The sequence below is a fragment of the Acanthopagrus latus genome, chromosome 3 (assembly GCF_904848185.1).
Source record: "Acanthopagrus latus isolate v.2019 chromosome 3, fAcaLat1.1, whole genome shotgun sequence".
Lineage (NCBI taxonomy): Eukaryota > Metazoa > Chordata > Actinopteri > Spariformes > Sparidae > Acanthopagrus > Acanthopagrus latus.
The window spans coordinates 19,254,249-19,278,183 of record NC_051041.1 but is presented as its reverse complement, the minus strand read 5'-3'; the positions used below and the strand labels follow the sequence as shown (position 1 = coordinate 19,278,183).

Sequence of the window (23,935 nt, the reverse complement as noted above, 5' to 3'; positions counted from 1 at the left end):
TGTAGGTTATCTTGTGTATGGGTTGAACTACAGTATTAAATCATGTACTGTACTGATGTTTTACCATCCGGTGAGTCTACTGGAATAAAGTTACAATCAGGGCATTGAGTAGGACATTTATACCTTGGACATGACATGTATCTTGAATACTGTGCACGTTCTTCAGGTATTTAGTGTGAGCTTTATAGTGAAGAGTTTGTTATGTTAGTTGACTTGAAGACTTCCTAAAAAGATGTATTAACAGACACACACACAACATAGGTTTTCATACTTTAATATAAAAATAGGTATTGATATAAAGTGTCTTTAAGGGTTTATCCCTTTATGATTTAATTTAATTTTGGGTCATATGTAAGTGCATAATTTGATTTGATAAGGTGTGTTTTTATCTGTAGCAAAGCTCAAGCCCTCTATCTCCGTCCTTTCTCGCTGAACAATGCTTATTAAAATATAGCCTGGGCACTTTGGTGAGTAGATATTCCAGGTGAAATTTCACCACGGAAACCACAGTCTTCTCCTGGGAGTCTGCACGTGTCCCCAGGCAACCGCGTCTGCACCCGTCCAAGATGTTCGAAAACTGAAACCACCTGGCAAATATTCAGTTTTCTGGATATTGTTCATTAAATTCATCAGAAGTGACGTTCACTCCATGTGACATCAGGCGGTCAGAAGTTTGCCGGGCGCACCATCATGGTAGTCGTGGTAGCCATCAGATTTGGACCCTTCCAGTAGTACCACTTGATGCCATTGTAGCGGACCACGCTGGACGAGGCGGGGTAATAAATGCCATTCAGGTTGGATGGACCGCAAGCCTCAAACCACCAACCTGCAGAGGAAATACGTCATTAAGTTCAAGGCAAAACTCTAAATTCATTGGATTCAAACTGAATGAAATGCACACCCTCACACACACACACACACAGCTGTAAGTCAGCAGTAACTTTATATTGGCGCAGAGCGAAAATGAAATGCACTCTGGGACATTTACAAAGGGGGTGGGTAGAAATGTTTAACAAGATGGTTTATAAGGAGAGACAGATTGAGACGGAGGTGGATGAGGAGAATCAGTCGGGGGAAGACGCGCACCTCCAGATGCCAGCTGGGAGCACTTGCAGGTGCAGCGGTCGTTGTCTCTGTCCTTGGTGCTGAACTGGGTGCCGGTGTGGGTGAGGCTGCTGGTCCGTCCAGCTGTGCCACTGAAGTGCTCGGCATGGAGGCTGGATTCGGGACAGCAGTAGAAGAATTTCAGTAAAAAGCTCAGCTGCAGGCGCTTGTATTCATAATTTACACTGTGTTGGGCAACTACACTTGCTGGCAGCTCCAACTGGTAATAAGTGGTGACTGCCCGAAAACTCTTTGAACTTGAATTTCTCTAAAATCGTCTAATGGTTACATGTAACTGTAAACTGATCACAGCACGATCATGTTTATCAATCAGCCAGTCTGTGATTCCTTAATACCTCAAGATACCAGGGACGAGAGAGGAAGAATGATCTGACTGGGTTTAATCCAGCTTTCTTTGGTTGAAGCTGCTGTTTAAACAGTTACATTGTTCTCTCTCTTTCTGATTTGCCTCTGGCAGTGTTGAGCTTCATGTCCTTCAGACTTCACAAAAAACATTTCAAAGGTCAGTTCATGCAATTTGAAATGAACCTGTTCACATTCATAATCAACAATCTTGAACAAATTCACATTGCTAAAAATGAACTTGTTCACATTCCATTGTGTGTGTGTGTGTGTGTGTGTGTGTGTGTGTGTGTGTGTGTGTGTGTGTGTGTGTTTTTATTCTTTTAAACGTGCTGCTCTTAGCTTTTGTTTTGTTTTGTTTTTTCAATAGAATTCTCTACCCATCCATCCTCATCAGGGAAATGTCTTGTTAAAGTAATGCATTACAACAATACATTACTTTTAACAGTAACAAAGAAGTAAAATGCAGTACAGTATTAAAAGGATTTGTGATCAAATTTTAACATTTACTATGCAGGGAAAGACCTCACCAACCGACCCTGTTGTCAACAATGCCATATACACATTCACATGTCATATACGACACACTAATGTCTCTGCATGTTAGGGACTTGAACAACTGTGCTAAATCTATTTTGATAAATTCAACACTTTGATGAACACTTAGTTGCTGCTGTTAGCAAGATCATAAGTTGTCAACTGGCAGTACCATGATGCCTTGGGCTGCATCTGTCAACCAATCAAAAAGAAACAACCAGGCTATAAAACATCACCTACTACTGGATTTGTAATGAATTGCAAGGAACGTAGATCACTCTGAAGATGGCTCTGTGCTAAAGTGCATTAGCGTTTATCTGTTGTGATGTGAGTCAAACAAACAAGTGAAATGTGAGTGTTTTGTCCTCCCTGACTGGAAATTTGAAATGCGCTGCCCCTTCATGAACTTTGGCATTTGCTCAGTGTTTTCTGAAGTTTGTGTAGAAGAGTGTACCTTTCAGATAAAACTCCTGCACAGTGCATAGGAGTGTGGTATTAAAAAGAAATATAACTGAAGTCTCAATCAAAGAAAACAAAGATAAGTCAAAAGTAATCAAAGAGTATATAGTTATAAACACCTGTAAACCACTGGAGGAGATCAGAATGGATTTATCTGAGGTGCAATACTTTTCAACTCAAGGTACCGTCTCCCCAGATTCTTATTGTTGCCAAGCAGCAATACAAAATCTAACCTTAAGAACTTCTCATTATTTTCCCTCCATGCTGTGCTTTGTGCAACAGCCCAAACAGTCTGAAAGAAATCTCTGCCCAACTTAAAATTGATTCGCTCAATTATTTTCATACAGCGGCCCAGCAGAGTCTGTGTGTGCCTCTGTGTCAGTTTGTCCGTTTGTGTGTGTGTGTGTGTGTGTGTGTGTGTGTGTGTGTGTGTGTGTGTGTGTGTGTGTGTGTCAGCTCTGGTTTAAAGCGAGTGGACGAGGAGGTCAGCCCTGCTGTCTAACCTCTCCTCTGCCCTGTCATTCTGTCTAGTTAGTACCGGACTCTCCCCTGAGTTATGTGACCCCCCTCTGTAGCCCGGGGCACGCTGTCTGTGATGACTAAATGAAGAATCCTCCTCTTGAATTTGTAAGTTCACAGGGCAGGGCAACACATCACGAGGGGCAGTGAGAGGAGAGCTTGAAATGACAGTGTGAGGGACGGGAATAATGATGGCACAGTGGAGAGGCCAGAATAATAAATGAGGTGGGGTGTTCTGTTTAACAACTTAACTTTTCTCTTCGTGATGGATCGGCGATGCAGAGAAAATTAAAAGCTATTAAATTAGACAGGATGGCAGCCACAGGATCCAGGATATACTTTTAGAAAGAGCCACTCTCCCAAACATTTGCATAAACCATAACTTCCACATGTGTTCATCTGTTCTCCTAATACTGCACCTTTTCAAGGCAACTGTGTTTTCACTGTAATCATTCCCTTTAATGACAAACATACTGTTACATTAAAAGGAATGCCTACTTGGTTTTAGTATAAAAAATGGCTGTTCTTGGCACCCTGAAAGGGGAAAGTGGTCTGTCATACTGATGATTAATGTATGAATAATGTTTTGGAGTTTTAGGTGAAGACCTCCATGTTGCTCTGGGGAGCGCGCTGGATGAGGAGGAAGAGGAGGATTGCTCTGGCTGACTGGCTGCACAGCACCACAGCACCACAGCTCCGGCTTGGGAGTTATAATATAAACCAACAGACGGAGCCAGCATGCTAGTAAAGCTGGTGCATATTGAACTAGTTAAGCAGAACATGATCTCAGAGGTAGCGAGATACAGAGGTGATTATATCCACTCAGGTGCTTCACCTCACACGGTGTAGCCTCCAGCAAAGTTGTGAAACATTCCGTTTCATCGCGCTAATTATGTGGAACAAACTCAGGCAAATGCAATTTGCTGCACTATTAGGGATCTTGGAAGGCACACACCCACATGTGATTATGGTTTGTCATCTCTTACAGCATCAATCTCCATAAACTTACACAAAACAAGGGTAAATTCCTGTGAATTTAAATGAAATCTAAACTGAACTATTTTTGTCTGTTTTGGAGGAAGCACAGCTTCAACACGCCCACACATAATCTTGTTAGTGATTGCAGGGTGATGGCAGGGGCAGGTATTGCTGAGCGTTCCTGTTATACTCCAGTGGATGCGGCTTCCCTTCGGGGATTTTCAGGGGCAGTGGTAGCCGCGTTGATGGGAAAAGAAAAATGGAGGCAGAGGAAAGTGGCTGTGCGCCCTTCACTGAGCTCATCATTTTGAATGACAATCTTAAATGTGGTCCAAGTGGTTCCTTAACTTCAGGGTTCGGGAATACAAAAAAAAAAAAAAGTGTTGATATTAAGAGTCTAACACCCAGAGGGAAGGCAAACAGTGACCGGGTGTTACTGCATTGAAATTATACCTTGCACAATAGCTCGTAATATAACAATTTACTAAAGTGCTATTATAGGCCTATTCATGTCTGTTTTTTCATAATTGAAGAATGAAGTCTACAAGAAGTGTTTTGGTTGGAATTTTGTCATATTTTGTGCTCAACATTTACTGGCTAGAAAAACACTTTACCACAAGTGTTTTGTCATTAGTGTATGGATGATTTGATGATTCAAACAGTGAATTTCGATCTGAGCATTGCATCACTAGAACCCAGATTACAGCAGGTCTCTTCAGTTATAAATGGGAGTCACATTTCATGCTGTCAGGTTACCTGTAGTTATTCTCCTCTCCGTCTATGTAGAAATGTTCGTACTGTGAGAAGGCTTCGTTCCCCTCTCTGTCTTTCAGCTGGACATGCAGACTGTATTCTTGGGAGCTGGTCAGCTTGTGGATGATATCATTCCCCAGCCAGTGTTCCCCAGACAGCTCTCCAAAGCCCTGGATTAGACACAAAGAGAGAGAAACAATAGAATAAGAAAACATTCTAACAAGGGAAGACATTATCACAGGCCTGCCAAGGGTTCCTGGAGGTAATATGAAAATAGACCTCAATTTAAGAAGTCACATTCATCATTGTGATGGCTTAAGACAGTCCACTGAGTTTATAGAGTGAAATACTCCACTCCCAAAGCAAGCAGTCGGTCAATTGAGACTTAATTTGCCTTAATATCCTACGAATGATCCATCTGTTTGTAAAATAAAAACTGGCTTCTTGGCTAACCTAGTGTTTGAACTTAAGACCTGGAAATGAATTTAAGTTTTCTATCTCATTATTAATGAAGTGAAAAAAACAAACACTGATCACTGATGCAGAATAAACGGTAATGATATCAGAAATATAGTTTGAGGAGGAAATTAGAGAATTGAGAGCTTTTGTTGTCCACAAAAAACATGAAAGGTCATTTTAAATCAGGTGAACAACAAAAAGAGGAACATGTGTATTAAATATATCAGTAAGAAGCTGAAAAATTATATTTATCAATCATCGTCAATCCAGATTAGCACTAAATTTGTATTTTTCATCTCTGTTACATAAACAGGTTTACCTACATTTGCATTTATTTGTTAATGTAAAATCATGTCATTGCAGCCGTTTAACATGCAGAAAGTACACCTAGAAATTAATAATGTGGGGGAAGTTTATCTTAAATATTACATCATAGAAATATTACTGTGATTATTCACATTAGAGAACATATTTTGCCATGGAAATGTATCTAGTATCTTCTGTCATTAGGACTGTGAGGGGGTGGATGCAACAGACTTTAATAGTTAAAAATACATGTGAATGGAAAAATGGATTGTTAAATTATCAAGTGATTTATGAATCTGAAGCCAAGCTGTGTTTCATCGTTTTCCCCATTTCCCCTTTATACATCCATCATTCACAGTGTAAAGATGTAAAAAAGAAAAAAAATCATCATAAAATCATCGAAGTGAAGTAGCTTCAAGGCTGGAAGAAACAAAAAATGATTTTTGAATTATTTTCCGTCCAAAATGTCAATCAAACACCATACCCTCTGACTAATTGATGGAGTTCTTGGCTCTCGCTCTGGAGCTCGTGGTCATGGTGACAAATAATTTCTCGGCACCATGACTGGCACTAAATACTGCAGCACATGGAGCTTTGTAGACAGTCAAGAGTCGAGCGGCTTGCTGAGCGAGCGTGATCTCGTTTTTTTTTTGTTTTTTTTTTGTTTTATTTTATAGGTCGGAAGTTACAAGAATTGCTTCCAGTAAACAATAAATGCCAGTTCATAGTCATTTAATCACTTTCATTATTGATTTGTGAGCCTTTTCATCACTTCCATTCCTGTCAGTCGTTTTTGTTACTTCCTCCCTGGAGGACACTTTCCTTCAATGATAAATCACAAGTTTGTGTTGTAAATGTTGAATGTCGACTGTGAGACGAGGCAACGTTAGAGCACGGCTCTGTTTTCATCTTATCATATCATATCATGTCACATCATATAACAGCTGTTTCAATCAAATCTTCTTTAAATTATAATCAAATCACTGGATAATTCAGTATTCCATGTTTTGATTTCACATGCATTTTTACCCTTCTTTTTATGTAGTCACAGCTGATTTCATTTCCTCCATTTTTATAAATCCATTTTTGTCCCTGCCGGTTGAATCTTATCTGAACCTGTGAAATTATAATGTTGGCTGACGGGAGCATATGTCACGTTAGCAAGCATCCAACGTCATTTCACCACAATCAATTTGGATGATATGTGATCTTCATTTTAATCTACATAATTTGTCAACATAACCAGTAGTTGAAGTTAGCTGGTTTATTAGCCTAACTAAAATTACAAAGGTAATTTTAATCAATTCCATCATGTGGGCACAGCATAATCACTCAGTTCTGCAGTAAATGTATCTGGGTTTTTTAGACACAAACATATTTTTTATGAGTTCTACTCTATGTCTAATATAATAGGTCTACTATAATTTTCTTGTGTTATTGATATATTAATGTACATTTTTTAACAAGCGTTCAGTTTTTCCTGTGACTCTCTCCCACATATTATGACCCCAAAACACTGTACGGGAGATTTAGGACTTGAACGGTTAACAGCACTCTCCACCAGCATCATGAAAAAATCAGTTAAGTGAGAATCTTTGAGAGGAGTGTTGTTCATTCATTCGACATGTAGAACTGCCATCGACGCTGTTCTGGCATCCTCTGCTGTCACCAACCATTACTAGGACATGTTGTGTTTTAAATAAATGTTAGCTTTTCCTTGAATGCACCAATCATTTGAATAATATAAAGAAACAAACAAACAAAAAACAAAAGCAGAAATGTCTATGTATGTATCCGCAGTGTTGAGTGTAAGCCACATGGGCATGATGGCTTTGATGGAAACAGGCTGCTCCAGGGAAATCACAATAACGTGCAGGGTTCTTATTCAAAGACACGCTTTAAGAGGAAGGACGGAGAATAACACTGGTTAATGAATTTTTCCAGAGGGCTGAGGGTTGCTGCTTGACTGACGGACTGGATTCCCAGTGTGAACAGATACATATGTAAACTGACAGTAAGAGTCATTGCTCATGTAAGTACATTTTCAAGGCAGAATAGTGAGCAACTAAACTCTACATCTGCAGATATTTGCTCAATAAAACAGAAGGCCCTTTTCTCCATGTTTACCTGTGAATTCTAAGTCACTTAGTCTTGCTGTCAGACTCTCTGTTTGTTATTGGTCTTAAGTGAGAGTGAATATATAGTGAGGGCCTTGGAGCATTCATCATTTGACCGGCACGTCTGAATGCAACATTTGATCAACACTGACCACGATTTCTGCGAATATAGAGTGTGGACTGAGGCAGTGAGGCATTTTAGTACATTCATTATCTGCCATCTACAGGGTCCCCTGTTCTCCCACGCCCCAGCTGGAAGCAAATATTTATCATCCACTTGTAAAAATATTGTTCTTAAAAGGGGTTTTTAAGTTTTCTTTTTTTTTGTGGGGGCGGGGGCGATCTCCTCTCATTCTCACTCATTTCTGTTTGCAGTCCTCTCCGCTCTGTCATTTCCAACCCAAGCTGTAGCAATTGATTTGTTGACGTGGGTGAGAGACAAATTGCTACTCTGCTAAATCCCAAAACTAGCCTTGCTCATTTGTTCTGCGTGTAATTTAACACAGTCAAAAGGGCTCGCGAGCGTGTGTTTTTCTCTATTGTGCAAACGGAATATTGATTTTATTGAGAAAACTTTGTGACGAGAGTCAAAAAAAGCATTACCTAAATGTACGTCCAAGCAAAACAAGAGCCGGCAGTGTTAAAATATGCTTGATTCAGCCAGAGACATGGATCAACTTCATAGTCTCTTGTGTACTATTGAATTATATCCATTTTGAAATGATGTTTCACTTCCATCACTCATTTCCCTACATAGGAAAGCTATTGGGATCTTAAAAGATACAAACAAACAGTAGTACTCTGCGGATCAGTGAAGTGTGTGTGTGTGTGTGTGTGTGTGTGTGTGTGTGTGTGTGTGTGTGTGTGTGTGTGTGTGTGTGGGAGTATGACAGCGAGAGGGAGCGAGAGCAGGTGCAATAACATGGGGGGTGGTGGAGAACACGAGGGCGGCCAAATACAACAACCGCAGGTCACCTGGGATCACAGGCGAGCCGGTATCCCACGCCTCTCCTTGCCAAACCACCCGTGGATCGTTATTGGAACCTCCTGTCCAGTCTCGCAATGCTGATCCATACTAGCTACACTGATGATCACGCACCCTGACCTCCGCGCAACTCACCAGTTTGTAGTCCCTCCAGCCACGGTGGAAGTCGACAGAGCCGTTTGTCCGATGCTGCAGCACCGTCCAGCCGCCGCCTCTGGTCTTCATATCACAGAACACCTGTGGAAATCAAAGGAACGTCGTGTTACTTTTTTAGTCTGTCGACCTCCTGGGTCCACTGTGAGAGCAGCTTATTATGACCTGTGTTGACGTTTGTTGTGTCTGCTGAATGTTTCTTTAACACAGTGTATGTAACTTTTCACAATGAAGACATATGGCCTTAAAGCAGGCCTACATCTAAAGCTTGTGTTATCTCCTCCAATCTGTTGTTCCACATATCAAGGGCCCCATCTCTTTTTTGTTATATAGGCTTGGGAAAAAAGTTGCATAGTTTACCTTTAGAGTGGCAGTGATTGATTGTTTTTGCCACTTTGATGCAGCGTAACAACGGATAAACACAACACTGACATATTATCATCTAATAGGAAGCACACTTGCCACAATAATTTTTGTACCAGATGCTGAGCATTACTTTGGAGTTGCGTTTTGAGCCACCTGTCCAATATTTACTCTCCGTTGGTCTCCACCAGCTGCTGAGGGAAATATCTGGCTGTTTTGCAGCCAAATGCCCCACTGTGTTAACCAGCTCGTCGCTAACAGTGGTATGACGCTGGGTCGGTGATGTGCAGTGGGTATATCTGTTTTAAAGCTCTCTGCTGTGGCTGGAAACACGGATGGTGAAAGCTCAATAAAAAATGTTAAAGTTGCAGGCTATAAAATCAAAACAATTCAGCTGGAAATGCTAAAATGCTCCTAAAAATCGGAGACGTCTCGGGAGGACCGGTTGATAATTTCTTTTTTATTTGGGTCCATCAATAAAAAGGATCCTTATCAATCTTATTAAAGTGATATTTTGGCTATTGAGCAACATCTATGATCAATAATAGATAATTACAAATAAAAAATTCTGTTGTTTCAGTCTCACCACCATATTTTTAAATGATATCAAGCCTTTTCCTGTTATTTGACACATGAGACGAATCCATCCAGGGGGCAAACATTTCAGGGTGTCACGTAATGACATGACCCAGGTGGGAAGGAAAAACGAACATATCAGCATGTTCTCTCTTCCCCTTGTGTGGGGGGTTGAGGAGGAGGCATCTGTGTTTTTGGTTACAGACAATGTTTTCTTTCTTACTCAGCTGCACACTTTGCCATATGTAGATATGTTTGGACGAACAAATAGGAATGAAAAGGAATGGGAATGTCATGTAGTGACAGGATTTGAAATTTAGACTTGTTAAGGGACTTGTTTTACATAATCAAGGTGTTAAACTGGACATATTCCAGCTTCAAGTTTTAATGACTGTGAATTTCTTCCCCCGGTGGTAAGATCGGATTTTCTGTTACTGTGATCCTTCTCAATCAAACAAGAGTATTCAGTCGGCGCACCTCGAGGCTCGGGGTGGCACTTTGTCAGTTTGCTCAGGCACTAAGTTTGAATTTCAATCTTGTCACCTTAAATTATAGGCATTGCCAATAACATTTCTGACTCAATAACAACCTCAACAACCTGCAATGTGGATAATTACTGAAACAAAATTGCTTGGCCGGGTGCTTGAATGTTGTCCACCAAACAACCGCCCTGACCCGTCTCAGAAGTAATGCAGTATAGATGCTGGTATGTGTACAGCATCCCGAGGGGTCTCTCTATTTCGACATCTCAACCGACTATTTTCTGCTAGAAATGAAATGAGCGTTTCCAGCTCTTTCCCAGAATGGGATAGCTAAATCAAGGTCAAAAGGCACTCAGGTTTTTTACCTCAAAAACAGAGCACAGGCTGGCAATATGCTGTGATTATCCTCCGGCACATCAAGCCAACACTCTGGCCTTAAAGGCTTCACACTGAACACACGTACATGGTCCTGAAATAGATTTTTTTTAATTCAAGTCATTTGCCAGTTGTGGTCGTTACTTTGATTTAGACCAGATCCATATTTAATCCTCCAAATTCACTCATTACTACTATTAGCCAGCAAGAATCAGTAAGAGCCAAACCCATTACAATAAAAGCAAAAGTCCAGACGACTTAAGCATTATTATGATTTTTTGTTTTTTTTTAAAAGCTAATGCGGTGGTTATTGTTTTTGCACGGCTTTCAGGGGATAAAATAAATACTACACAATATGAGTTTATAGAGAAAGCCCTGATGTGTTTAATTGCATGAGTTCTGTGCATCGGTGACTCTCATAATCATGCACAACAGAGTCAGGAGAGATTCAAAAAGAAGCTGATCCAGAATCTAAATTATTTGTCTTAAAAACATCATCAGTATTCACAACCATGGTGATTAAAAGTTTGATACATCTCATATGGGCACATCTGCATTAAAACACATGTATGTGCTTTTTTGTCTCTTGTCCAACTGAGAAAGCCCACTCGCGGCTCTGAAAATAGGGCAATTTGTACCTGCCCCACTTTTACACTGCCACCCAGATTGCCAGCCACATTGGAATAAGATGGCATAGATTGAAAGCAGCAATGATCTGGGGAGAACTAACTTGCATCAGTGGAAAACGCACGTTGGCCCCAGTTGGCAGGAAACACATGGCACCAATGCCTAACACCTGGCTGCTTTGCCCACAGGAAATGAAGAGGAAGCATGGGAGAAAACAGAGGCGATAGGAGGTGGTGCCAACCGGCAAACTAGACTGTAAGTAATGAAGAAAAAAATGTTTTCACTGTTTTCTTTCCTTTTCTGTGGAAAGCTCTGAGTGTGCAGATACATGAATGCTAGCTGTGATTCAAAGAAATAGTAGCCTGCTGGTGGATGCCATGGTTGACTTGGCTACTTCAGGTCAGCGGAGGAACCTCCTAAGCTTTTCTGACTTTGCATTCAGCAGCACACACTCACTCACCATGAAGCCTGCGGGGCATAATGCTCCTGTTGCTTATTATTTTAGCTCTCAGTAACTCAGCATGGCATTTCCATCAACCTCTATACCAAAAGAAAAACAAAAAAAACCCCTGCAAATTACCATTACATCAGAGCAGTTTGTCCACCCTGAGTCTCCCACAAAAAAAAAAAAAAAAAATCCTGATAAGCTGCCTGAATGTCAGTGCGCAGTGAGTGTGAGCGTCAAATTATGCAGGCTGGGCAAAGTGAAATGATTACAGTGCTGAATGTCTAAGACAAATGGGATAAAATGTGTCACAAAAAAAAAAGTTTCATGTCACAGTCAGTTAGGTGATATTTGCAAGAAAAGGCCAGTGACCTTTAAAGTCTTACTACCTTGACAGTCTGAGTTGAGTTGGGGAGGCGTATGCTATATATTCCACTCTCTGTCACTCCTGATCGCAGGATCTCGGCGCAGTCCCTGAAACTAAGCGGCTCCTCCTTGGGCACGTTGGAGATTTCTGCAAAAAAAAAGCATGCAGGCATTTATTTACAGATGGCAACCTTATGGGATCTGCACACAAATCCCAACTCCATATGTGAGTTCCCTTGTAATGTTAAGCTCTGGCTTAATTCTGCAATGTCTGCGGTGCATGCATGGGTGTAGTGTGTCCAAGATTTGAATAACAAGCTGCTCGAGGTGATCTTTTTTCCCAACTGTTTATTGGAGCAATTATTCTTTTTTTTTTGCACGGTAGCAGTAATGATCCATTACAGGAATTATATAAATAATTGCGCACTACATACTAATGAGTGGGTGCGCCGTCATTTATTAATCAATGACCAATATTTTTTGATCTCTTTCGAGGCTGCAGACTAACTTATTGCTCCACACTATCATTACAATCAAAAGTAATCATTTGCAACTATTAGCATTCAAGACACTTTTACCTCTAAATCAGCTAAGTACTTGAATAGAGTTATTTACAGTGAATGTGTTGTTGAATTAGACACCCCATAGAATAGTCAAGCATCCTACTGGACCATTGCACCCTGTAATAAAGCAGAAACTGTTAAACATGCACTGATGAATTGCGACAGGTAATGATAATAAAAATAAGGGAGTTGTCATTCACACTAATCTAGTGCTGATGGAAAACACATTTTTTAAATATGAGAATAGACTTAATGGATGGAGAGCATGTCAAAAATATGTACAGTGGTTAATTATGGGAGAAAAATATTATTTAACCCAGTTTGAACAGTCATAATTTGAAGATTTTCCTAAAACTGATGGAGTATAAGACTGTAACTTTTTCTGTGACAATGTGACAGCCATCTTGGTTTAAGTGACATCCCTAGTGCGAGATGATGTCATTCACATAGCAGCTTCAGTTTTTACTAATTTTACGACAAATGACAACTTGTGACTGTTAACTCAGCAGACTACAGGACTCTGCTGCCCACCTCCTGCTAACAGCTAACTGGTGCTCCCCCTGCTGATGTCACCACATCATTCTTCACAGTTATAGCATTCATGGGGAAAAAAATGTCCCCTCTTGATAGTGAGTTTGGTGCAGCCCTTTGGATTTTGATATTTGTGTCATATTCGTCTTAGGTCTTCTAAGTTACCAACCAGTGATAGTAACTATAGCAACAGCATGAATAGAGGAGCTCTGTTGTAGTAAGCACTTGGTTCAGTTTGTCATTTGCTAAGTGATAGCTGTACGTACGTACATACATATGAAAATATTTTTCGGCCAAGAGGAAAAGTCTTGAGCCCTGATCTCTTTAATACCCAGAGAACATTTGTCCTACAATAAATGTATCTTTTGACATGATAGTAAAATTGTCTATTTCAAAGACATTTAACCCCTCAGCCTTACCATTGCAGTGGTTGACCATAGCCAGCAGCTGCTGAACAGTGTCTGAGAGCACGGCCTGCTGTTTCTGCAGTGAGGTGCTGTTGAGCGTGGAGCTGCCCAGCTCCCCCTGCAGCTGACTGACCAGTCGACTCTGCCTCTCCAGGAGCTCTTGAAGCTGCTGCTTTTCACTCTCCAGCCCTTGCAGCTCCTTCCCATACCGAGCCTCCAACGCTAAGAGCCTCTGTTCCAGAAAACTACCATAGACAAAAAAACAAAGCTAAGATTTTGTTTTCCTTAAGACAGCGCACTGGAGAAAAGTAAAAATCATCCAATCCAAAACATTATTATATCAAGCATTTAGGTGCATATTGAAAGGGTGGCAAGGAAGCAGGAAGAACAATCCATTCATTCAGGATTTACGTTGCGCAGCAGAGGTTGCACAAACTTGCACATTTACATAAGGATGACTAATAGACTTCAGCGTGACAGTCTCATTGGGCTAACATCATATAAACACCTGTACTGCAGCAGCATGCACAGATGGGCCTGCATGCTAAGCCTCTCGATCACAGCCATGAGGCAACCGTCTGACAGTTTGTGTGTGTGTGTGTGTGTGTGTGTGTGTGTGTGTCTGCACAAGAGCCACACCCGCACCTCCAAATGAAGATCATAAATCCCTCCAGCCTGATCTTTATGGCTTTGACTAACGACTCGGCAGCAGTTATTTATTGAAACAATCCAGCCACCCAGATTGAACAAGCTACTTTTCAGCCCTGTGCACACGCGGCCGCTTGCACTAAACGTGTATCCATAATCTGCCCCTTTAGGCAGCGACTCAGTATGGGGCCTGGAAGGCAAGATGGATCAATTCAAATCATTTTTAACATTGCTTCCATTTCATTTCTGCTTTGTGGGGGGGAACACTCAATAATAGCAGCAAAGCAAGCTAACAAATTGTTCTCCATTATGTGTATTTTACTTTCAGGAACAGTCAAAGTGTAGACAGCGAGTATGAAGCAGCCCAGAAATGTTTAAACAGTTAGAAGGTTTTGACGGAACAAACCATTCTGGATCACATTGCATCCTGGGTAATTAAACTGTTACGCTTGTGATCATGCTATTTATTATTATTGTAATATATATATATTACTATTAGACTGCTCTTAGACTCTGTTCACAAAATGTTCCGCTTCCTGCCAATAGCATTTTACATGTAATGCCTATGAAAACAAACATGTCTCTGTGCTCTCTGCGGTTGGCTGCAGTTCAAATACTGGCTCCATGCCCTCACGGATCAGCAGCAGTAGCCCCCTACAAGCACTGCAGTCCTTATTTCCCTTTTATACCACAGCTGCCTGGCTGCAAATCTACTCTGACCTTTCCAGTTTCATGCGTCCCCATCATGGCGCTCACCCTTGTGAAGATGTATTCATTTATTTTCATGTCAGAGCCGTGACACCGACTTGAAGGACGAGGGCCAAAGGGCAGTGCAGGGCCAAGCAGGACCAAGCAGGGCCAGATGTGTAACAGGTGCTGGAGCCAGGGCACAGTGTTCTCCCAGTCACACTTGGTACGGATGGATGGAGCGATAAACAATCAGATTTAAAGAGAGAAAACAGCCGCTCCCTTTCATGCCCACCCAGCACCCTGTCCTTCACCCCTGCTGGCCTTAATTTGACCTTGTGTTCCTCGAGAGAAGAATGGGAAACCACTCCTAACATGCACTGCCTATTCACTGGCAAACACACACACACGCTGACACAATAAGCATTATACTGTTGTGAAGTGCCCTGTTTTTCAGATCTGCTGGAGTCATTCAGTCATTTTCCAGCTGTTTTGAAAAGGACAAGTTTCACACATGTGCGTGTACACATGCAGTATGTTACATTTCTGAACACCTTGATATTTTGCCACCCAGTCTCAAGTAGCTTTTTCCTGTGAAAGCATTCTTTGGTGCACAGGAAGAGGTGCCTGTCATGTTTCCTACGGCCGCCCTGCAGGCTCGTTGTGAGTCGGTGAAGAAAATGAAGCAGCAAAGAGGAAAAATAGCGCCACCTACAGTAACTAAAACCCAGAAAGCTTTCAGAAAATTCAAGAAAAAAGACAACACTGGCGTAAAGCAAGACTGCTCAAAGGTATAATTTGTAGAATATGGCTGGAATTTGAAGGTAGCTCAAAAACATCCACTAGGGGGCAGCATATCACCAGAGCATATGGCTGCTGCTGCTCTTTGCTAGCTACGCTTGGCTGTAGCTAGCAACCATTATCCAGCTAGCTCATGGCTCAGTTAGCCGTCGAAGTAGCCCCAGAGTTTAGAGATCTAGATACTTGGTTGAATTTTTCTGTTGAGTGAGGAAAATAGGAGTGAAAGTATTGCTTTCCAAACCCGCATCTGCCCATACCTGCCATACTTGAAACCGCATCTGACCCATTTAAGGACAGTAGAACAAACTACATTCTGCACCCGAGCCGACCCACTATAAATTGATTCTGATGCCCGACCCACACCCGAGGGAAAATTCAGCACATTAGATAACCTACATGCAATTTTTAAAAATGAAAGTAAGCTAGTGTGGGGAGTGGGAATTCTGGGAGGGCGCGAGCATGTATTAATAAGCTCATATGAAATATAATTGCTTATCGTTTTGAAATGCAGGCATATCTTTGTAGATGTGTCACTAATCAGGATTGTTTATTTATTTATTTTTTTTGCACGTGAAGCCTTGAAAGTGGCAATCGCAAAACCTGACCCGCGCTCTCTAGGCGCCCGATCTGATTTGCACCGTGTTTGCACAGTACATCATTTTTCACCCATTGGACGCCCGTGCGTACCCGAACCCGTGCAGGACTCTGGTACAAAATAGTGTTTTGAGACAAGATGGGCCGGGGCTACCTGGTTAGAATGTTAACTTCAGGAGATGACTAAGGAGCACAATACACGGACGTCTTTGACACAGCATCAACACTGCTGTCTCTTCACACTCTGTTGATAATGTCAGTTCTTTTATTTTTGCTCCATTAACATTATGGTGTCAAGGAATGAGAGGAAAAGGGGCTCTAAAATTACCACAAATTCACAGTTATGGCTCTGAAAACGAAATGCCCTTTACGCAGTACAAGACTTGCAGCAAACCGAACAATGTGAGGTGTGTGTGTGTGTGAGAGTGTGTGTGTGTGTGTGTGTGCTCACCTGTTTTTATCACTGAGGCGTGAGATCTCTTGAGTCTGCAGGAGAATATGTTTCTCCAGCCGGTTAGTGAAGAGTGAGTACTCGAGCAGCTGGATCTCCAGGCGACTCGTCTGGTTTAGCACCTATAGATTGATTTAAAAAAAAAAAACAAAAAAAAAAAAACAGAGGAATGACTCCATCACAGCGGGCGCAGGTTGGAGAATGGATAGGAGTGACGAGGGGCACCGATGGGAGGGAATAAGAAAAGGTTGCCCTCCTGCTGATTTCATAGAGAGCACCCTTGGGGCTAAACAGTGTCGCACAAGACATCAAAAGGACTCATAAGGCTTATTCTTTGATCTTAGGACGCAAACTCGAGCTCATGTGCACCTGCGACATGTTTTGAAGGCGCAGATGATACAAAAACACAAAGCGGCTCAGATATTTGCACAGGTTGTGGTTTCATATCGACTTTGATAGGAGAAAAAGAAAGCATGACAAAAACAAGCCAATCTGTAATAACAGCTCTGAAACATGATTGAAGACACATCTGTGTTGTGCTACTGAGTTTTATGTTTTAATTGGCTTGCTGTCAGGCGCCCAGCTCAACTTATTGTGTCAATCAGAGCCGGCGGATCCAAATACCAGCTGTTTAAAAGCAGTTGCCGCCACCTTCGGGCACGGCTTCTCGGCGGGTTCCATCTGATTTACATTTAATTAGGTGCTTCGCAAGTGACATCATTTGTTTTTGCATGGGTGTGACCCGCACAGTTGTTCATTTGGATTGGCTGCAAACAAGCTATCTCAGGCTCACACGGACGCTTCCTGACGGGCTCACCTGGGTCTCAACGTCTGTTAGTTTGCGGGTCTGCTCGGCTGATTGGCTTAGGAGGTTGGTTCCCATCTCCAGCATGGCAGCTGTCTGGGTGTGTACCGCAGTTCTCTTCATTTCCTCCATCCCAGAGCGCACATTCTCCTGGATGAAGTTCTCCAGCTGTAAGGAGAATGAGCAGACTTTGAGAATATTATCCAGGATGTCAGATTCCTGAGTTTCATTATGGTGCTAATCATATTTTAGGAGGAAATGTCCCTTTTCACTGACAGCTTGATGCAGTGTGAAAGCAGCAACCTTGGAGTCTTTTTCAGCTTAATCTTTTCAGGTACTGTGATGGACTCGTGGGATTTAGTAACCCTAGGCTACTTGCAGTGTCTCCCACCCAACCATCCCTCGGTAGATCTTACCCTTAGATTAATACGATTATAGATTATATATAGTGTTTAGAAGTTTCACTGGGATTTCAAAAAGAGCAATGATATACAGACTGACTTTGTGAAATTCATGTGCAGGACTTCAGGGATAGTCACCTACGCTCTGTAATCAATCAAGCCCAGAGAAAGAAGCACTGGCAAAACCTGTCACATGTTGCAGCAGGAGTATAAATAGGATGACATCCATCTTCCCCCAATAAATAGATTTTCTTATTAATGTGGTCGGTTTGAGCAAACGGCATGTGGGAGACAAATTTGTCCTTTCCTGCTGGGTACAATGGAATTCTGTTTGACGTTCAACGGGCGATGGCCTGTGCCTGGCAATAAAGCAGAGTAGAATATCGAAAAATAATATTTATGACGTTTCTGGTTAGAGATCAGACTTCACTCGTTAAACTGCACGACTGGAAAATGAAGTCTCAGGGAGAAGGCATTCAAATTGATCCAGCAAATGAGCGGGTATTCGCAAAAATCGAAGAGAATTCAAATGAGGATATGATTGTTTATTTTTCAATGCAAATGGCCGTTTCAGAGAGGAATGGGATGATGATAATGCATTACCACAGGAGAGGGCTTTTTCTATATTTTATGCAACAAAGAAAATACTGATCCAAATGGGCAAATAGAGATGAATCTGCAATTAGATTGTTTGTCTCCTTGTAATCTTTCTCCCTTTGTCCCCCTCTTCCTCTTGATCTCCCTCACTAACTCCCTCATCCATTCCAACTCTCCCCCCTCTTCTTCCCGCTCACTCTATAAATACATCTCTCACTCCTCCATCCCGCTACTTTAGAACAAGTGAGACAGCCGAAAAAAATTCCCTCATAACGGAGGTTATGAAGAGATTACCAAGCGGATTAAAGCCAACTCCAAAGGAAGAACCGAAGATCCCCGCATCATAATCAGCCCCATGTATTGAAGCTGCTATCGGCCGCCTGTCCAAAGTGTTCCCATTACAGCCTTCTGTGACAGAGCTCAATCCAAAGGTCTTGATTCACTCCATCTCCCTCTTCCAATTGCATTAATTGCAGCACTGTCACATGCCGCTCCCTTCAGCCAGATAAATCACTTTTGGGATATAGTATAATTCTATTGTATTGTGTCTGAGACAGGGACAGTAGGGATCAGTGCTGAGAAAATCATTGTATCACATGGTATCTTAATTGTTGAGCTAATGGACACATTTGTTCTCGATTACAATTACAGAGGAGAGGGGTAACGTGTCCGCTGGGTGTTCTGGCAAGCAATCGTGGCTGAGACACATCGTCATGATAGTTTAATTATATATTATATATCATATGTTTTCATGAAAAACACGACTTGATTGATGTGTTAGTGCAATGCCATTCAGCAAAATCAACTGCATTCCAGGCCTTAAGAATATTTTTACAGTATACCTCTAATGTTTTATTGTAAGTCGCTTTGGACAAAAGCATCTGCTAAATGCCCTAAATGTGTTTATGTAAATGTAATGTTGTCTAGAGTCAGTTAGCTTTGGTTCTATTTGGATTTCAACCTCCATCACACAGAGCTGAGAGCGACATTTTGCTTGCGGTGCAAATAGCATTTAAAAATGACATTTAGAGAAATCAGCAGCAAAGTCTTTTTCCAGAAACAATCTCCATGTTGTTTCGCGGAACCGATACATCTCATTGTGGACAGATGGCCACTACTTTCTGTTGAAGAATTTTTTCCTAAGAGAAATGGTTGACAGCATTTTTCTGGGGATTTTTCAGAACCAGGACATGTTTCTGGGAAGAGATGTTGTAGTGGAATTATTTATCAGTAGTCTCTATGGAAACATAGAGGAAAAAAAAAAAACAATAGCAGATAGAAACAAAATTTGATGGAGATATTCATAGTCCCCAGATGAATCCTTATTACTTTTGTGATCCCAACATTTCATCTAGCACCACCAGGAGGTCAGTGTTATCACTTGTCCAAGTAAAATATCTCAACATTCAAACATTTCCCAATGGTCTAGTGTTACAAAAGCAAGAAACAATGCATGTTGAACTGGCACCCAAGTTTCAGGATAGTTGGGGAATGTTAGCATGCTAACAAGCATAACTACAATGGTAAACATGGTTAAAGTATACCTGCTAAACTTCACTTTGTTAGCTTGTGGACATTAGCAATGAGCTCAAAGCATTACTGTGCCAAACTACAGTCATGCAGAGCTGCTTTTATGGCTGTAGAAGCGTGCCATATTAGATGCAGACATTGCAAAACCTTGGCCAGATACAACCAAACTGTCTCTTTCCTCGATACCCCCAGAGATATGTTTTTGTACTTTGGATGAACTGACTTTTCAAAATACATTTTTGTTTATTTTTTCTCAAAGATTGTTCAGGATGAAGAAAGATGGGGTGTATGTTTGAGAAAGACCAACTGAATAATGTGGGTGACATATTCCAGCATTGGCTTAATGAAATATTACTGGGCGAGGAGGCCGGGTCGCCAAGGCTCCCCAGCCACCTTGATCTCTATGCAATATTTCTGCATTAGCATAATCCGCACAGGCTCTTAAAAGCACTAACAAAAGCACGCTCACATCCCTTTTGCCAACCCCTCGGGCGCAAGGGACTAGATGGGGGGTTACGTAGGGGGTTACGACCAAAAGAAAGCAAACACTAGTTTCTTCTTGGAAAAACAGAAGAAAGACTCTGGAACATTAATACAGTCCTGTTGCTCTCTTCTACTTGGAGATCCCCTGTGCAGAACATGTTGGATTAGTGAGTGTGTGTGTGTGTGTGTGTGTGTGTGTGTTCCTCAGTTAGTGTGTGGGTGTGTGTTTTCTTTTAAGGGGTTTGGGTGGAAGGCTCACAGTAAGAGTCATACCATCCCTTGGGAGCTCTGGTAAGATGGTATAAGGTTTCACAGACACACCGACACACACATGCCTGGAGCGCTTCCACATGCATATTACCAATTTCTCCTCAAGCCTATGCAGATAGGCTTAATGAGCTCCACGAGGTGCTGAAAAGGCTTTGCCATCTGGGGTCAGAGGTCAGTATACCCCTGTGCATGTCTTAAAGAGCTCTCTAGAGTCCGGCTGTGTTTATGTGGAAAACCCACCTACGGTGCGATCAGTTATGCATCACCGGCCTGCTGGGGGTAACTTGTTGAAAGGTCGAAACTTTGTGTTCGTTCCAGACGTTCTGTGGAGGAAGTTTGGCAACGGAGCAAGATGTGTGTCAGCAGGGCTTTTTCTGATTTAAAATCTATCTCCTTCACAACTGCTCATATCACAGCTGTGGTGGAGAGAGTGAAACATGCAGCTCAGAATATTCACATAATATGTGCAATACGTGATGCTTTTGTCTTCGCCAATTTAACCAGCGCTTTTCAGACTGTACCCATGAATAATTTACTGCACACATGAGGAAAAGTGTGTGTGCACCCTCACTATATCTTCCTCGCTTTGTCTGTCACACACATACAGTGTGGCCCCCTGGGATGCTTCCCATAGAAGCTAGGTCGCCAGTTCATAGACTGAGCATCAGACAGAGTGCACACAGGGGACTTGAGTGTGTGTGTTTTTTTTTTTTTTTCATTCAGTGTGCATGTCGAGAGAGCACGAGCAAGATAGACAAAGAGTATGAGACGTGATGGTCGACAAGTCAAGGTGTGAGATGAGACACATTCATCATCCCGGAGGTGCAGAGAGGTCCAGAGAGAAACGAAGGAGACGGATAGAGAGGAACAGTGTCAAAAAAAAAAAAAAGGAGGTTGGGGAAAGGGAAGGAAGGAAAAAGCGCAGACAATTTTGTGGTGAGTGAGAGCAAGAGTGGGAAGTGACAGGAGCACAGGAAGAGCTTTGGCATTCATAATGCCCCATTTTCAAATCCTGAAACATAATCAACATGTTTGCGCTCGGCTGGCCAATCTAAACACTCGACACAAACCCTTATAATCGGGCCGAGGATTAGTGTATACCATAAATATTCTCTGAGTGATGCAGACAAGAATAGGGAGACGGGTGGAGAGGGGTGGCATGTCAGTCAGTCTCTCCCAGACAATGGCCCAACACTGATTCTGTGCCCCGATGACCTTAGGAATGAAAACACTATTGTGAAGCCGCTTTTAATCGCATCATTTCATTTTAGTCAGTCATAATCCGAGTTAAATGGAATCGCAAAGGCCAACAGCCTGGAGAAGAGAAGCGCTGAAATGTGTCTCCAGTAGATAAACACGTTTTTCTGAATGAGGAGCATGTTATATTTTTAAGTTAGCTGGGTTTAGTAGAGGGGGGGTTGCTGAAACATGAGTTGAGAGAGAAGTTTCTGAGGAATGCTAATTTAGCAGGTTTAACTGTGTGGGATGTGTTTGGCACCATGTGATATAAGCAAACTTATTTCATCTTGTCTTTCTGCTCTCGCATGCAACAGGGAGTTCTGGCCTCCCAGTGGTCTTAAATACAGACGCACACTCATACAGCAGGCGTTGTCATGGAGCCAGATATGCATACAGCAAGCATCCAGGAAATCCCAGCTGAGCACTGAACTTATCAATAATGAAGGCTTGTCAACAGCTGTTATCGGCCAGTGTATCGTGGACGTCCCTTGCTTGTTTTTTCAGCATTTGGTTTGAAGCTCTGCAGGCTAACGTGTGACATGTGAAAAGGACAAGAAGAAGACCACAAGGAATAAGTGCAGCCATACCTTCTGAAGCCACTGGGTGTTGTTCTCCATGGCACTCTCCAGACTCTCCAGCTTCGTCTCCTGCCAGGAAGGCCTCTCCTTTTGGGCCTTGACCGGCTTTGACTGGCTCGTTCCAGGCTCGGCCTCGGGCGGGGAGTCCCTCTGGAGGGTGTTGGTGACCTGGAAGTCCTTTAAAGGTTGACAATGCTCCACCTCAGGGAGGATGAAGGTGTAGCTGCAGGGGCCGTGCTGCACACGGTGCTGTTGGCGCTCTGAGCCGATTGCTGCGGCCAGCAGGTAGGCCAGGTAGGCAAGGGTCAGGGCCAGCAGGCGGCCCATGTCAGGGGGAGGAGAGGGAAAGGGGAGGGAGGGAGGAGGATGCTCCACCTGGCAGAGCAGAGAGGGGAGTCAGGTGAGTTTCCTCCTTCGGTCCACTATCTCTCCTTTATCTTTTTCTTGTTAAACTGTCCCTCAAGACTCTAACTCTGTCTTCCTTCTGTCTTCTCAGTCCAACCCCTGCTGCTCCTGTCTCTGTTTTATCACTTTCCCCTTTCGGCCCGTCCTCCTCTTAGCTGATGCATCCAGAAGTCTTCTTCAGCCCAGTTCCTGCTCCTGCAGTTCCTCGTGAGGGCAGACAGAAAACACACACAGGAAAAGGGAGATTGACTCTTATTGTAGCTTCAGCACTCCAGCCGGCGCATGCAGCTCTGTCCAGGAAACCAACAGCAGACTTCCCTCCCACCATTTATCTCTCTACTGAAAAGTTGCTTTTCCTCACTGCCGTCTTTTCGAGCTGCTTGAGTCCATGTGTTGGTCCGGAGGAGAGGAGGGGTGGAGAGGAGAGTGGCCCGCTTCAGGATGTTGGCTGAAGTGCTAAAGCTCTTCAAGTAGAGAGAGGGAGAGAGAGAGAGAGAGAGAGTGGCGCACCTCTCCACACACACACACACACACACACACACACACACACACACACACACACACACACACACACACACACACACACACACACACACACACACACATGCACCTCCTTAGCACATAATCACTCAACCACCCTTCCCTCTTTCACGTTTTTCCCTCCCACTTACAATACTTCTGTTTGCAGGGGTTAGAAGAGGAAGCTACACAAATACACATGGACCACCGCAAGAGCAGAAAACAGTCACTTTCTCTGACAACTGTTCGCTCCCTCCCATTTTTGTTTTTTTTTCTCTCCCCCCCTCTCTGAAATCCAAATGTGCTTTACTGGCATTACCGTAGTTAATCAAGTGCAACACCGCACAAACATGTTATACAAGCGTTAAAATGCATGTAAAAAAGGTCAAATAATGAAAGCGGAATCATTCACAAGATAAGTCATAAAGAAAACAAACGGCTTGTGATCAAATATTTTAA

The 23,935-nt window shown here is 42.5% G+C and overlaps 1 protein-coding gene across 1 annotated transcript; it reads right to left on the bottom strand.

Moving 5' to 3' along the window:
- Positions 1–258: 258 nt before the first annotated feature.
- On the bottom strand, positions 259–23,437 carry angpt2b (angiopoietin 2b). Its single transcript, XM_037091959.1, has 9 exons — positions 22,562–23,437; positions 17,467–17,622; positions 16,650–16,771; positions 13,481–13,713; positions 11,991–12,115; positions 8,716–8,817; positions 4,717–4,883; positions 1,087–1,217; positions 259–826 (listed from the first exon to the last, which is right to left on the bottom strand). Exons 1-9 carry the CDS (start codon positions 22,877–22,879, stop codon positions 666–668), a joined length of 1,515 nt encoding a protein of 504 aa, XP_036947854.1. The 5' UTR covers positions 22,880–23,437; the 3' UTR covers positions 259–665.
- Positions 23,438–23,935: the final 498 nt, after the last annotated feature.